We start from the raw sequence: 15,627 nt of genomic DNA, 5'->3' as shown, positions 1-15,627 counted from the left end.
TGCAGCTCCATGTGTGCTCTGCACTGGTGCATTCCTCCTCCAGACTGCACAGAGAGCATGGCAGCACCTTGAGATGGGATTTGCAACAACTAGTTTCAGGAGAAGGGTTGGCTCCTAAACTAGCTAAATAGGGTTTTTTGTTCTTTTTTTTTTAAAAATCTCAGGCCCTCAGTTTAAGTGTCTTGCTCCAAGCTGTCCAGAGGTCCTCAAGCTGCCCTTCTCTAAAACTAACCTGAGGCCACTTGTTTCTTTTAAGGTGACAAAGATAACAGCAGTGCTACCACTCCTCCTTTTTAAAACGAGTATAAAAAACTATACTATCAGCTAGAGCTTTCAGCCAAGCTAAGGAAAACTTGGGTTTAACCCATATCTGCCACTTCTCAGGAGAGCTGTACACTCCAGGGCTGAAGAGTCTTCTCTACTTCTCTTTCTGAAGTAATGAATTTCTACAGAAGAAACATCTGAAATGTTATTAGACCTGAAGGTGTGATTCTGTGGGTGGTGACTGAGGGCACTCACCTGGAAAATGGGACATGGGTGTTCGGATACTGGCTGTGTATTTATGTTCAACAGGCATCGGATAAAACTGAGAAAAAGCCCTAAAGGAAAGTGTCAGAACCAGGTCTCACTTCTCAGAGGTGAGTAGCCTACTCACTGCTCTCTGATCCGAGAAGTCCGCATTACTTTCTGCTATGTGGTACTACTTCAAGGCAAGGAATAGAGAGCATCCGGACCAAACCTGAGTGGTTGAAACATCCCCCTGAGATACAGGAGATTTGAACCAGGATCTCCTCAGATGGAGGAGGAAACTCAGCTCCATTCTGTCACACCCCAGAGGAGTACCCAAACAACCACTTAGAAAACTGAGGTGGGGGTGCACAGATGCCAAGGAAGATTTTGAACGAAAACATCTGAGGTCACGCTGCCTTGCGCGGATCTCGGTGCAACCAGCGTGCATCACTCTGGTTCAGCACGTGCTTCTCCATTTGGGTCTCCAAGGAATCAGGCAGAAAAGACAAAAAGTTGATTGTATTTTTTCAGTCAGAATTTTTCTGCTTATGCTAACCCAAGTCCTCTCTTCTTTGGGCTGGGAAGTTATCATTATTAGTGGTACTAAGTTATCAGGCACTCCCTCCATCACAGCCTGCAAATTTTACCTGGACTGTAACATGGAGTACGCAATTCAAAAATTGGTAAGTGAAATGTCATCCAATAAAGATAATATATAATCCAATGTGGAAAATACATTTCATTACAGCTTTGCAAAAATGATATATTTCCTTTTGTACAGCATGAATAGTAAGTTAGCCTTACCAAAGGAAACAGGATCTGCCTAGTGATATAGAAACACGATATACCTACAACAGTGCAGAGAATATGCCACCAGTGACTGACTTTGTTCAGCTCACCTTAGATTTGAATACTAGTTCAATATTTTATTTCCTCCAGACCCAGAAAACTGATTTCACTCTATATGTTGAATTTCTCTGAGGCTGCATATAACCTCACTGGCTTACTCAAGTCTTTTATTACAACAAACAGGTATTTCTACAAGACTCTCTAATTTATCATTTCACCATGCATATTAATGCAGTCTGAGGGGAATTTTTCTGAGAGGAGTCACTGGCGTTAGCACAGAATTCTAAGTATCTAAATAAATTCTGACCCCACTATGTACTGCTTTCAGTTAGATCACACATGACTTTCTTCACACATTTCAATTAGTCTTAATTCCTCACTAAATTCCTAAAGCAGGCTACTTCCAAGCCCGTTGCCCCTAAATCCAATAAATTCACGCTGCCTGTTATTGCTACCCTAGTTAATGGTAATATTTTCATATATGATATGATGTGATTGTTACTAGATTTTGTGTTTTAGACTTTCTCATGTTCCTATTCACGTCTTGCACGCCAAGGAAACTTTGCATCAGCTCTGCTGCACTCTGCAGAATTCTTTGGGATATGCGGTAGTTTTGCGTGTCTGGGAATCTTCCATCTGGCTAGTGTGGGTTTCCTAAACACCATAAAACCCCGCCTGTGGAGATTGTGTATCTCTTATGGGCCCCATGGAGCTTATAATCTGCTTTTAATCATTGCATGAGGCAGCCAACACATTAGTACTCATCAAGCAGTTTTTTCCATGTTGAATCTCCTTTAATAACTTTTGATCCAGTTCTGAAAGTCCAGAACTATTGCTAATCTTCTTTGGTATCTTAGACTGCTACAAGAGTTGTCTTCCTCGGCTCCCCATTTCCTTCCGTACAAACTCTCAAAACCATTGACTTCCGTGGCTTGCTGTAGCAAGTAAAAGATTCTTAGCACTTTGCCCTCACTCGCTTGTATTTTGAATGTACCCACCAGCATCTGTTTGTCAGTAAACTACAGGTCATATCCTTAACTGGGAGAAATGAACGCAACTCAGTGCGACAGAGCTAAGCCAATTTGCTGTAACTAAGAAACTAGCTCTACATCTACATTCTTCAACAAGTCACCAGAACTTACTTTGCATTTGAAAATGCCAGCACCAATTAAATTATCCCCTATCTGATATTAAAAGATTACCAACTATTGAATCCCAGCAGAACTTCACAGCAGCAGGCAGCACAGTGGCTTTCATTAAAAGCAAAATCACTTTTGACATCTGCTAAATTATTTACTGACACAAATCAGTGAAACTATTAGTATCTATGAAGCTGTACTCCTAGCCTCCAGTAGTTAACGTGTTGATCTGACATTCACCAGAATACAGTTTTGTAAGTAATAAAAAAAGCAGTCTAGTTTTAATAGGGAAGTCTGAACATCTAAATGTAACATCTTAATAAAGTAAGACATTAAATTGTATTTATTGTTTTGAAATATGAAAATTAGAGATGTGTCTCTAAAATTTTAAACAAAGCCAGTCGAGTTATCTGACATTTTGTGGTTCCTCCAAAACAAACAGCTTTAAGTCCCGGTGAATGTAAAACTTGTTTCTTTTGTGCAGTGCTTCTGCCTGCAATGTCTAATTAACTAGCTCCATTCTTATCTACAAGGAGTGACTGAAAGCATACAAGCTACAATGTATACTTCAACTAAATATATGTAGGTATGATTTTAAAAGGGAGATAACTAGTTAACAACATTTGCATTTTGCAAAGGGGCTCAATTAGTATAATAATTCAGAAATCTTGCTTTTAGCCTGTTCCCTGCATAGCTGTGTTGTACTGAATACAATCTGTGCACTAAAGATATCATGTTTGCAGTTAAAAATCTCCAGAGACTTTAGACCCATACATAAAGATACTTATTTCACTCTTTTCTGAGACACTGACCTGTATCCTCATTTAAAAATGAACACCACATCTTTATGTTATTAAATCTTTGTTTTCATCTATTAGTATTCACCAAAGTGCCATTTTATACAACCCTGCCCTGAATAGGCAAGGCTGGAGGTAACCATCTGCAGCTTTAGAGTCTGCGTTTGAATTGATGAAAAGAGCTTTGTGTTTTCATTGCCAAGTTTGATTCTTCCAGTCATTAGACATTCCCCTCAGATCGCATCAATGAAGCGGACTCTCTTACACCCATGTGTTAAATTCTCTTCTCCTCATGGTTTCCTTTGCCAGCTATACTCCAGAAAGACTACTGGGTCTTAGCCACATTCTTCTCACAGCTGTGTTAAAAAAGAGCATCAGAGCGTCTTCCCAAAATCCATATGTGTATCTGGTCAGTCCCCTGTCGGAGGGTCACCTCACATTGTGGTGTGATTATTCAAATATTCATTCTTGTTCTTGAACTGCACTGCTCGGATCATTCTGGGAAGGATTAGACCCTCCAGCCAGCACTGGAGAACGTCTTGGACGTTGATGTGAAACACACACAGCTCCGGTACTCGGAAGGCAGATTAGTTTTACTTGCAGAAGAGGGGGACTCTAACCACTTCATAAATGCTTGCTCCTTATTTTTTTCCAGTTTTGTTTTCTTTTCAACTTTGTCGAATGCTGGTAAGAACAGTTTGTTTTTGTTGTGTCATCGATCGACTCACTTATCAGCATCAGCTAAGGAACAAAACTAAGTGAGCGACTACGAAAGCAGAGAAAGCGTGTTCAGAAATGCTGGAGGGTAATCCATGACTACTCAAAAAAAGGGTGTGTTCCAGTAACAATGAAAGTTAGGTGGCCAAAAAATCACACCTTAAGAGGTAAAGCAAATGTTATTAAAGGTAGTATTTCTTTTATGAGAGATAGTAATTTCCTTTGATAAAACTACCTGCTTATTAAGAAGATTGCTTAGTTTTCTTTTGTATTCAATCCACTGAAGTATTTTATACAAATCTGTAACTCTCCTGACTTCCTCCTTAAAAGAAAAAAAACCCAAAATCAAAAAAGAAGGTGTCTTTAATAAACAGTTAAGGATGAATGAAGTAAGAATTTCTGTTTTTCATTACATATATTTGCTTTGTTCATAGTAAGAACTACCTCGACAAAGTGCACAAGCAGCGTATTTCTCACCATTTATGCTTATTTTCATACCTGTATATATTAGCATTGCACCATTACTTTGTGGATTGGTGTTTACTTTTAGAGGATTACATAGAAATTCTACATGCGCACTCTCCGCTGCCACCTTACACAGCTATGTGAGTGTGCAAGGGTGACTGTGCTCACACTCAGAGAGCTATGCTTTACTGAGCTAGAGTCATTAAATTGTGAGAAAAAATAGAAGCCCTCAGTAGAAAAATTACATTAAAATTCACTCCAGCTGCAAAGCTGTTGCAGAAAAATAGAACATTTCCTGGAAAAAACACATCAAAAGTGGCCTCCACCTTTACTGATAATTGGCTAATATTGATTTGGTGTTACATTATAACCTCCTCTGATCTCACTGACATCGGTAGCCACTCCTCAATCCCAGAGGTTCCAGCAGGAAGGACAGTTTTAAAATGTCTTGCTTCCTCTGCTGGCGGAGGCATTAATTAATTCACAGGCTTTTCCAGCCACCTTCTCCAGGTCAGCCCCATTTCCCTGCTGGGGCTGCACCAGCTGGCTCCTGGCTTCTCTGGCAGGACAAACTTGCAGGGGGCCTGTGGCGCTATGCCAACACTCCTGGTGAATTCTGCGCCGCTGTCCTAATTCTTTGTTTGTAACCATGAATTAGAAACATTAATTAAATATAGAAAATTATAGTCATGGCCATTCTACAGAGTATATGTTAAAAATATTAAGTATAGCGCAGATCATCATAATTTCCTATTGAATAAATACATACTGCTATGTGTGCGCATACATGTATTTATTTACATACACCACACAGTTAAAACGTGTATTTGCTTTATAAACTAGAATAGTGCTCTCTTAAAAGTCTAATCTGCATCTTGTTAATGTTTCAAAATCAAACCAGATTCAAACAAATTCTGCTAAATCTGTGTGGTCACTCTCTGAGCATCAACATTTCCTGTTTCACACCACAAATCATCTTCGCAGGCAAGAGCACACAGTTGCAATTTATATCTCACACTGCAGTGAGCCGATGTGAGATGTTCACCCTACTTCAGTATAAACAGAATTCTACTATATCCAAGTTCACTATAAGCAGATTCCAGTATATCCCCCTTCTGGTTCACAGCTGCTGTTCATGTGGGATAAGATCCAGAAATTTTTTAGATGCTTTGTCTCATGACAGAAAGCACAGGAAAACTATTCTGACTTGGATCTCACGTTTAGAAAGCAACAATTGCAGGTGGGTGCAGAAATGGCTGACATGATGGCAATGCCGTGGAGAAATTACATCTCTATTTCAAGCTCTGCATATGATGCTGAATGCAAACACTGAAGTTTTTAAGAATATTAAAAAATTCTTTAGTGTTGCCAGAGGACAGATTAGCAAAGGCATAGTGAACACCAGTAAATAACATGGTTTGAAGATACAAAGTACATCCTTTTTCAACATTATTTTAATTATTCTAATTATGTTCTTTCTTAATGAAGCTCATAATTATTTTCCTCTTCTGATTTTTAACTGTTGCTACATTATTCAGATATTTTACTGAATAATACTGAGAAACTACTTTATATAACCGCTAAAAATACTTCCCTCGTATGTCAGAATTCAATTTTACTTGAGCATTTAAAAGAAGTCAAGAAAACAGACGTTTTAGAACCCTGTTTAGGCTATGAATCGTAGTGTTACATTTTAAATTACAATAAGCATCCTCTTAAGACAGTGCTAATTAAGACTACTGTAATTAATACCAAGAAGCCTTTCTGTTGACCGGTTTATAAATTGTCAGTTCCTTTTTGAAATGTAGAACATCCTACATCTTTGAAATAAAAAGCTAAGCTAACAAATGAGTTCCTGCCTAATTGCCAAACACTGATTTGTATGAAGCGGTTGAGGTTACAAAGAAATTGGGAATTCTCAGCCCGGTTTCCCTGCTGATGAGTACGAACTGTCTGTGTAGCTCTCCCAGAGGTGTCAGAGGAATCTCTATAGTGTCACACAAGGGTTCTTAGCTCAAAGTAAACACACTTTCCACAAACTCAGCTGCTTAATCTGTTTGCAGGTTGAATTATAAGATGGGGGTGGATGACTCCGGGTGCTGGGAAGACGCACAGAGCATTTCCACAGTTTCTTGGTAAAAAGGGCATGCTATTGTCATCAAAAGACTTCACCCAATTGTTTAATTTTGCTATAGGCTCAGTGGTCTGATCTTAGCAATAATGAAAACTAACCTGACCAAAATTTTCCCAAGTAGTTGAGCATGTTAAATTGTGTAAATTCTTTTCGCTATAGCAGTGCATCACCACCACTTTAATTCAGGTTGTGGCTGCACTTCTACTCTAGCCACCCTGGTTACACAGGATTAAACAAGACTGTTTCACTAAAAAAACACAAAACCAAAAACCAACCTTCACTTAAATATTTATGGTTAGTAAATATTTAGAAATAAAATGAAATGAAATAACAACTTTAAACAATGTACAGAAAGGTTTAGCCAATATTCTCTTTAACATGCTGTAATTATTTTTCGTAGGTTTATTTTTATCAAGCGTGCATCTGCTGAAGTTTCAAATATATCTAAGTGTTCAGAATAAAGATTTGAATGATTCTCGAACAACCACTGGATGTTTTTAAAAGATGACTGAAAATATGTATTTTCATATATATACCTATCTTATTTTATGTAGTTACAAATAAATTAACAATATAAAAATATAATTTCTTTATTTTTTTAATAGGAGAACTCAGCATGTATTTTGTTAAACAGGAAGAACTCTTGTTAGGTCCTTGCAATATATTATACGCCAATTTCTGGCTACTCTGGAAATATGCTGCAGATGTTAAAGTTGAAGACAAATATGGACAGACAGAAAAATTTGCATCAGTTCAGCACCGACCACCTTGGAAGGGTGAGAGAGGCGTATTTTGCAGCTGATGAATGTAATGTAGAGATGAGAGGTGCCAGACTGTGAAGAGGCTCTGCCTACATGTTCGCCTATGTCCCTGCAATCAGACTTTCAAAGGCTTATGTGCCAGTAGTAACAAACATGACAATATGGACTTCAGTAGAGATGAACTTCAGGTTTTGGAGTTCAGTAACCTTTTAACAGGGAATCTTATGATGGGAAAGAGAATACAATCTCTGTTCACCGACTCAGAGACTTCCTGTTGATTTCAGTGAGATTTTGAAGCCACCCGTAAACAACCCCATCAGCATTTACTGTGGCATGAAACCTGCCAGATGCATAACAGACCAAAAATGAGAACTTTAATATTCTACCATGCAATTATAAAGGCAAATACTCTGTTGCCATAGGATTGCCACGAGTAAAAAGACAGTGAAAACCATTCATAGGAGACGGAAACACTTCCTCTGTGCCTTGCACATGTAGAAAGCAGTTTCCATAACAGCAATGACAGGCACACTGACTTGCATAATACTATAAAACTGTTAAAATGATCGGCTTCACACCGAGTAGGTAACGAGCTGAACGGCTGACAGAGAAGGAATAATTTTAGAGGACCTTTTCTGAGTACTGCCGCACTTTCAGTCATAGACAAAATACCAGAAGAAACAACGTTTCATTTGGTTTCCAACCGCAATTTTTCTTGAAAGAAGGCAAGCGACTTACTTCTGAACTTTTTCATTGGCCTCCCGTGAAGCCTCCAGGGCTTTCTGGAGCTTCAGCTCTGTGTCCTTTTGCTCTGACCGAGCTTGCTGCAGCTGAGCTGCCAGATCTTCAATCTGGCGATAGGTAAGGGTCACAACATCCCCCCTGCCTTGCAGCCCACCTTCAGAAGTACCGAAAGTACAGTTAAGCTGGTCCTTCAGACTCATTCCTTCAGACAAAGATTTGTATAGGCTGGGAAAACAAAATCATACACGTTACTAAGTTTCAGTCTAAGGCTGAGCTGCAAGTATACTACACTCAGTTGAATTAATATTTTTAATATTATCATATATGGATCCACATGCACTAATACCAAAACAAGTTTTATTTCAAAAGTGACAGGTAACAAAAAGAACATCCTGTTTCCACGAGGCTCTTCTAGAAGTATGTAACAACTATCAGAATTTTAAGAAGTCAAAAACCTACCCAATATAAACTTAAAAGGCAGTATTTTTCAGCTGTAGCATCTTCCTGATCACCTTTGAGCTGCAGCAAAAAGTTGTTAGTGTGATTTACATGAAGTTGAATTAATCGGTGTAAGTTACTGACGTGTTATTAACTCGTGTTGCACAGGGCTCTTTTAGCAAGCAGAGTCACCAACTACAGGGGGTTTATTGCAATACTGCAGATTTTTCAATATAATGAAAGGAATAAAAAGGCTACAATGCAAAAATTAAAATCATTAAATCAGCAGGATTACTTAGAAATATGAATGATTTGCACAGGCTAACCAATTCTGAAGATCTTTGGTAAGTATTTTTGTGAGAGGAAACTTAAAATATTTCTTGATGCTGGTTTAAATAAGCTACTAACACCTGTACTAGCGTATACTGTGTCTTAAATAGCCTCTCTGCAGTGGACAGAGATAGGTAACCTTTCAGCATCAGGGTTTTATCACAGGATATTTTAATATCTATAATGTCCTCACCATAATTTCTTGCAAGGTCCTTTCTGAATGACTGTTTTGGCTTCACTCAGGCAAAAAGTAGACATGTTTACCATCTATTTCACACTGAAGTGCCATGAATGTATATTCAACCCATTCAGTTTTATACATGATTTTGAGGTACATTCATAGAGATACCAAATCATAGAGCACAAAAATAATACTCTTTCATTGTGCAAAGCAGAATACAGTACTACATGCTTTGTATTTGCGTGCCAGAAAGTTCTGGACAAATCAAAGGGAGATCAGAAATTAAAAATGAAATTGAATAGGGTCTTAAGGCTAAAAGAAATAAATACGCCTGGATCAGCTAACAATAGCTATGGAAAATAAGCAAAAAGAAGGATATTAGACAGACAGGTTACCTATAAATAATGAGAAGAAAGTGAAAAAAGGAGAATAAAGAAGAAGATGGTGCATCAGGTAAAAAATTCTCAACGAAGCCTGTTTGCTGTGGAATTATTTCCCAAGGAATCAGTAGGTAGCCAGCTGCTTGAGTTATTAAGGTGCAATGGTAGAAATCACATTAATAGCTGATTACTAGGGGAGGAGCCTGCACCAGCAAGCTCTCCATGGAATTAGCAACAATTGCTTCCCATCTCTTCATAGCCATAATTCATTGGTGAATTTTACACCAGTGGAAAATGACACTGGCAGTAGAAGAAATTCATGGAAGACATTTATAACAAAAGTGATGGCAACAGGATATCATGATGAGCAGTGTTTTTAGATACATAATTGAAGTAATTTCAAAACAACTTCATGAATATCAGAAGCTCTTGCTGTATTGATGAATCTGACTCGAGACCATCCCTCTGACTGATGACCAGGAAAATATCAAACATTATTTCAGTGTGGATTTCTAGTAGCAGTGCACACTGATTACAATATTCAAGACACAGTCTGCATGACAGCTGCTAGTATGCAATAGCATATTTTCTTCCTTTCCAGTTTATTAAGGTGTTTGTATGGAAAACACCCTTCATTCCGACAGCCCATAGAGGAAAATCATATACAAACTAAAATATAATATACATGAACAAGCAAAATGTGGATGAACTAATAGAAATCCAGAAGCTAAAAGGTCAGAGTGTTGATATGTCATTACGCCTACTACCTGAGGTTGTCTGAAAATGATGTGAAGAACCTTTTCAATTAAATGAAGACATACTGAAAATATAAATATTTATAAAGGGACATTAAAATCCCTAGAACAGACTCATTAAAAATAAAATTACTTTAACAGTTGCACATAAAATTTACTGACTGAAGTTCCACTATGGTCAAGCATTGATTACCATGGAAAAACACAAAGGTATGCAAATAATGCTGAAAGCAGGTTACCGAAAATACCACTGCTGCCCGCTTCTTAAACACCTGGCACAAGATTAAAGAAAAAAAAAACAGATCAGAAGCTCAACTGTTCAGTGAATATATGGGTCCCTGATTAAAAAAAAAAAGAGGATAGCCTAAATATTCTAACTTGTTCACATCAGCTGAGGGCTTTTTTTTCAGAACATATGAAAAATATAGGCATTTATTTAGATTCTAAAAATACTGGCCCTGTGTGGCTACAACTGGGCTCCTCAAAGACTGGCCATGAACAATACACTAGCAATACACTATTACATGTTTTAACTCATAATGATTGCATCAGAGTGATCAATAGATTCTGATATGTCTATATTTTGTAGCCAGTGTGATTCCTCCAGATAAAGGCACTGTGGCTGATAGATCTTTTAAACTTTTTTTTTCCAAAAGCATGCAATTGCCAGATTTCCATCAATATGTGCTTTGCTAAAATACTTTCATTTAGTCCCTTTTGATACTTACTAATTTGAAATTCCTTCATTAAAGTCCCGAAGATTATTTCTGCAAAGAATATTGATGCTATAAATCAAAAACAAATGGGAGTTCTAGGGCTGAAGAATGGGTCACAGAAGCATTCAGACAGTTCCTTGATTTAAGTAATTCACATGTTATTTATAGTAAGCCTTTTGCTTTACTATGGCAGCACGGCCTCTTTCTTGCTCCAGCTTGGATCTGAGAGCTTCAAGGGCCCACCTTAACTGTGTCCAGGCAGAAGAAAAAGTGACATGTGATGATGTTACTTATGCAGCTCCTGCAGAGAGCAAGAGGTTTCCTCATCCCCCAAAGTCAAGAGTAGCTTCAAGCTTGCTAAAAAATTTCACCAGTTGTAACTGCTCCCGGAGGGACTTGACTTTGGCTGAAAATCAACTGTATGAAGTGCTGCTCTTATAACACTTCTCTCGTTGCCAGGCATACTTTTGCTGCAAGGTGGGAAATGATTTTCCACCTGAAGCAATTACTGAACAACACAGAGAAACCTTCCACCTAAAGGAAGAAAAAAACCCCAGCAAAAACCAAACATTCCCTATCCGTCCCCTCCCTCCTCCCCCACCCCAGTGATAAACATATCCAACGTTCCCAAAGGCATGTAGGTCTGACCTTGGTTTTCACCACAAATGTTTCTGACACTCAAGTTCTGGAGACCTCTCAGACCTCAGCCTGCACTCAGGATGGCTTTGAAGAGGGTCCCTTCATAGCGCTGAGTGCACTCAAGGGCCAGGCAGCACTGATACCTTGAAAATACTACCTCAAAGGTGCTCTTAGGAAACACCGCAATAAGACAATATTAAAAAAAAAGCCCATAACACCTAGAAGGACTTTGACATTTTGCTGTAAAGTGGAGGATATAAAATGGTCAAGTTTGCATTACATGTGAGTCAGGAGCCTGACAGCTGGTAGACTGGTAACTAGATGGCATTGCCCTACCATAGACAAATATTTTACTAGCCTTCCTTCATCTCCAATTACACGAGCTAAGAGGACTGTGTTTTCTCTTCAGTACAACCACCCAAACATCTCTCACCAATTTAACCGAAGGTAGCAGCTGTGTTAGACTCTGTGGTGCACAGGCCGCAGACCATGTTTTAACAGTAGCACGTCACGCATAACGCAGAGTATGTTCTTTGCACTGTCACAGTCCATCACAGAGTGTCGCGCTCTCGTGTGTGGTGTACCCACGCATTCTTAGCCTAGGATGAGCTCAGGCATCCTCTTTATTTTATATTCTCTCACCAAACCCAACGATAAGCACTTGTTGAACAGAGCCCACCACTGATCTTCTTCTCTGTGGTGGTTGGTGATATAACCTCAGGATTTTACAGGATAACATGTTGACAGATTGGCACTGATCGTGCACGTCCATACCATCCAAACTCAATTACATGTGAATATGGATCCACAGTGAGCAGTAGGTTGAGTTTCAGCCTTCTCTCCTGAAACGATCTAGAGAAACCTGCGACCTGTACAAGGGTCCAAACAGTCTGGACACTAGATGATTCAAGCACAGGTTCATTATCTACAGTGAAAGCTTGAACTGACTATCATCCATCTTAGAACTTCCACATTTCAACAAATACAAATTAAAGGCCACTAGCAAACACATTTTTCCTCCTTGGGCCTCAGTCTCCTCGTCTTTAAAAAAGAGCAATCACAATACTACCTTTGCAAGGTGCTCTGAGATTCACTACTGAAAAGAGACCCATCACTGTTGAAAGAGCTAAATTAGATGCAGCACAGTCTGAATTTAGGACAAAACTAAACCCAGACGGTCTTCTGATGAAGCCAAGCAGCAAACATTTTCTTTTGAGCCTCATTTTCACTCTCCAGGACCATTGCAGTGCCCACACCGTTCCCCTGTGACTAGCTTGGGAGAGGTAGTAAGGACATGGGGCATGTGATTTAATCATCTGAGTCTTTCTTGAAGTTGAAGGACTGCTGAGACATGCTCTCAACAAGAAATAATCGGAAACCATACCTCCATTACAAACCCTTCATTTACGGAATTGCACAGTAATCAAATGTCTCCAGTTCACTTCATGCAGCCACTGGGCAAATTGCTCAGATAGCACAGCCTCACGTGATAGCGATACGCACGCAACAGGCAGCATCACCTATCATTCCTCACATTCACCACACCATCAAATGGTTCAGGACCCCCACAAAAATAGTTTCTGGATTAATAATGTTTGGTTGAAACAGAGCCAAACATACATGATACTGATGAGCAGAAGGAGACGTTTTTGAGATTTTTCAGCTGTGGTACTATCCTCTTCAGCTAGATCCACAGAGCCACAGTTAATAGCTTGTAGCTAAGAAATGCACCTGAATTTCCTGAGCACATGACGCACCTAGAGCTGGGGTCTCTGTTATCTCTAACTGATTAATTAGAGCCTGGAAGATGGTAACTTAGCATCAGCTTTTTTCACACATACATCAACTCTCAGATATAGTGCACCTGAGTTTACAGAAGAGACTACTGTAGATTTTATGCTTTAATCCTGAATATTACTTGATACGTGTTAACATTAATTACACATCTTCACGGTTCCACAGTGTACCTGTGTTAATTGCAAGACACACATTCACAGGCTCTCAAATTTCTTCCATAAATTAGAGGACTGTGTTTTCAATACAACAGCAACTATTGTGGATATTTTTCACAGTTTTACTAGACTACATGCTATTCCTAGAACCAAGCTTGCCGTAAAATATTCCTGTCATGTTTTGACAGGGAATTGGCTGTATTAGCATATTCTAGCCTAAGCATTCACAGAGTGCAACTATCCAGCCCTGAAGGCTTGCTTCTAACTAAGTAAAATTAATCTGAAATTTAAAAAATAATTTTATTTTGTACGGTGTTTACTTTATCATACTAGAAGTTACAAGAAAGAATTTTGCTATCTTGTATCTGTTCTTTATTGCCAATTCATACGCTTTGGCCATTCTTAAATATTTGCCAATGGCTTTAGTTAACAAAATAACTTTAACTTAGTATTTGTAATACTGTAGTTATTCCCTACAGTAACAGATTGTTTAGGTAACACTGCAAATACAGAGGGAACCTTATCTATTAATCGAAGACAGAACTGGCATCAAGTCATCAAGAGTAACCTCAGTATTTGAATATAAAGGATGTTTAAGACGGTGCCAGCAACTCCACGTTTTACCGTGTATCACAAAACTCCAGCCACTTTCCCCGGGAAGCGGGCGCATCGTAGCAGGGGCAGAGCAGATCCTGGCTCAGCTGCGGGCAGCAGGCAGGGAGGAGGGGCACAGCCGGCTCAAAGACAAGAGGTATTTTCACCTTCCCAGTCCCCGGGCTGAACTGGCAGCCCCTGCGCCTCTCTGCTGGCTGCTGGAGGCCACTCGGTTGACATGGATCACTGAAGGGGTGTGTACGTGGGTGGTGTAGAGCCAGCGACTCTGGCTTCGGGCCAGCAGGGAAATTGCCTATGTCAGGGATTTGCAGAAACACAAACTCAGTGGAAAAGAGACGGAGGATCTTGTCCTAAAGGTCATAGCGGTTTATTTTTTATACTTCGAGTATGTTTTTGACAACATCAGTTTTAAGAACAGTGCACCTTTTTCCTCAAAGTTAAACTTAATTAAGAAAGCAGTAACTCTGGTTGTGCGCTAAAATAATAGAGCTGCTGGTACACCAACTAAACCAGGTAGAAAATAGATGCAGTATGTATTACTTTTTTCCTTTTTTTGATGATGCTTGCCAAGAGCTTCATTCTGAACACCGTCTCTTACATGGAAACCAGGGTATTATGGCATAAATGAACATCAGGCCTTCTGAGCAGGTGTTTCAGGATCAGCTCCTACAGCTCCACACATCTACCTACCAATCTGATCTGGACTGCAACCCCTTCAGCTCCCATGGACCTGACAATACACAGCAAATTGCTGGCTTGAACCTTTACTCTCCAAAATGCCAACCACGGAAATCTTTCCTGATGACGAAGAATGTGCACATTCAAGGGTCAGGCATTTCTGCTAGGAGACTTAAATGATGTCTCCTGTCACCGTAGTTTGAATTTAGATTTGCCTGCATAACTAACAAAATCTAATAGAGATTTCTTTGCTGGAAATTATGCATGAAGTTAAGGCTAATTTGGTTCGTGCCTTTAGTTTTCTTTGCAGCTTCTCACTGGTAAGGATAATGGCTTCTGAATTCCATTTAACGTGAGTGGCCTACACACAAACAGTTTTATTTGAAATGAACAAAATCCTTCTGCAAAAAATAGTAATACTAGTGAATCACCTCTTGTATTAGATAAACTGCAACAATTCAGATGAAACAAATAAGAATCCTGACCCTGAAAGCCGAAACAGTCAGTGAAGCCTCCGCTCAGTGCAAAGGCGTACTTCATATACACATCCATATATACACCTGTATAAAATAAATCTGGTAGTACTGATATATATCATAATGCAGGCATCAGAATCACCTGAAAACAAGCTCAATGTAATGACTATGTGCTGTTGACTTTTATTTTTGTCTCCAGGGAATAGTGTTTACTTTGCTTTAAAATTTATATGAGTCATTTTGTTATGTGCCTTTTTTTAATTAGTCTGAAGGAAACAGTCATTTGAGAAAGAGAGCGGAAATCAATTCTGATTCGATACTGATAGCTACTGTGCGATGTAAACTGTGTGT

General features: G+C 39.1%; 1 protein-coding gene across 1 annotated transcript in view; it reads right to left on the bottom strand.

The window, feature by feature from the left end:
- The window catches only part of MIPOL1 (mirror-image polydactyly 1), a 166,234-nt gene that overhangs the window by 12,883 nt on the left and 137,724 nt on the right, over positions 1–15,627 (bottom strand). The window contains exon 12 of the mRNA XM_009280687.1: positions 8,111–8,341. Coding sequence (XP_009278962.1) covers positions 8,111–8,341 — 231 coding nt within the window. The remainder of the gene's footprint in view (positions 1–8,110; positions 8,342–15,627) is intronic.

This window comes from Aptenodytes forsteri, unplaced genomic scaffold (assembly GCF_000699145.1).
Source record: "Aptenodytes forsteri isolate BGI_AS27 unplaced genomic scaffold, ASM69914v1 Scaffold193, whole genome shotgun sequence".
In the NCBI taxonomy this organism is placed as follows: domain Eukaryota; kingdom Metazoa; phylum Chordata; class Aves; order Sphenisciformes; family Spheniscidae; genus Aptenodytes; species Aptenodytes forsteri.
This window is presented reverse-complemented; position numbering and strand designations above follow the sequence as displayed.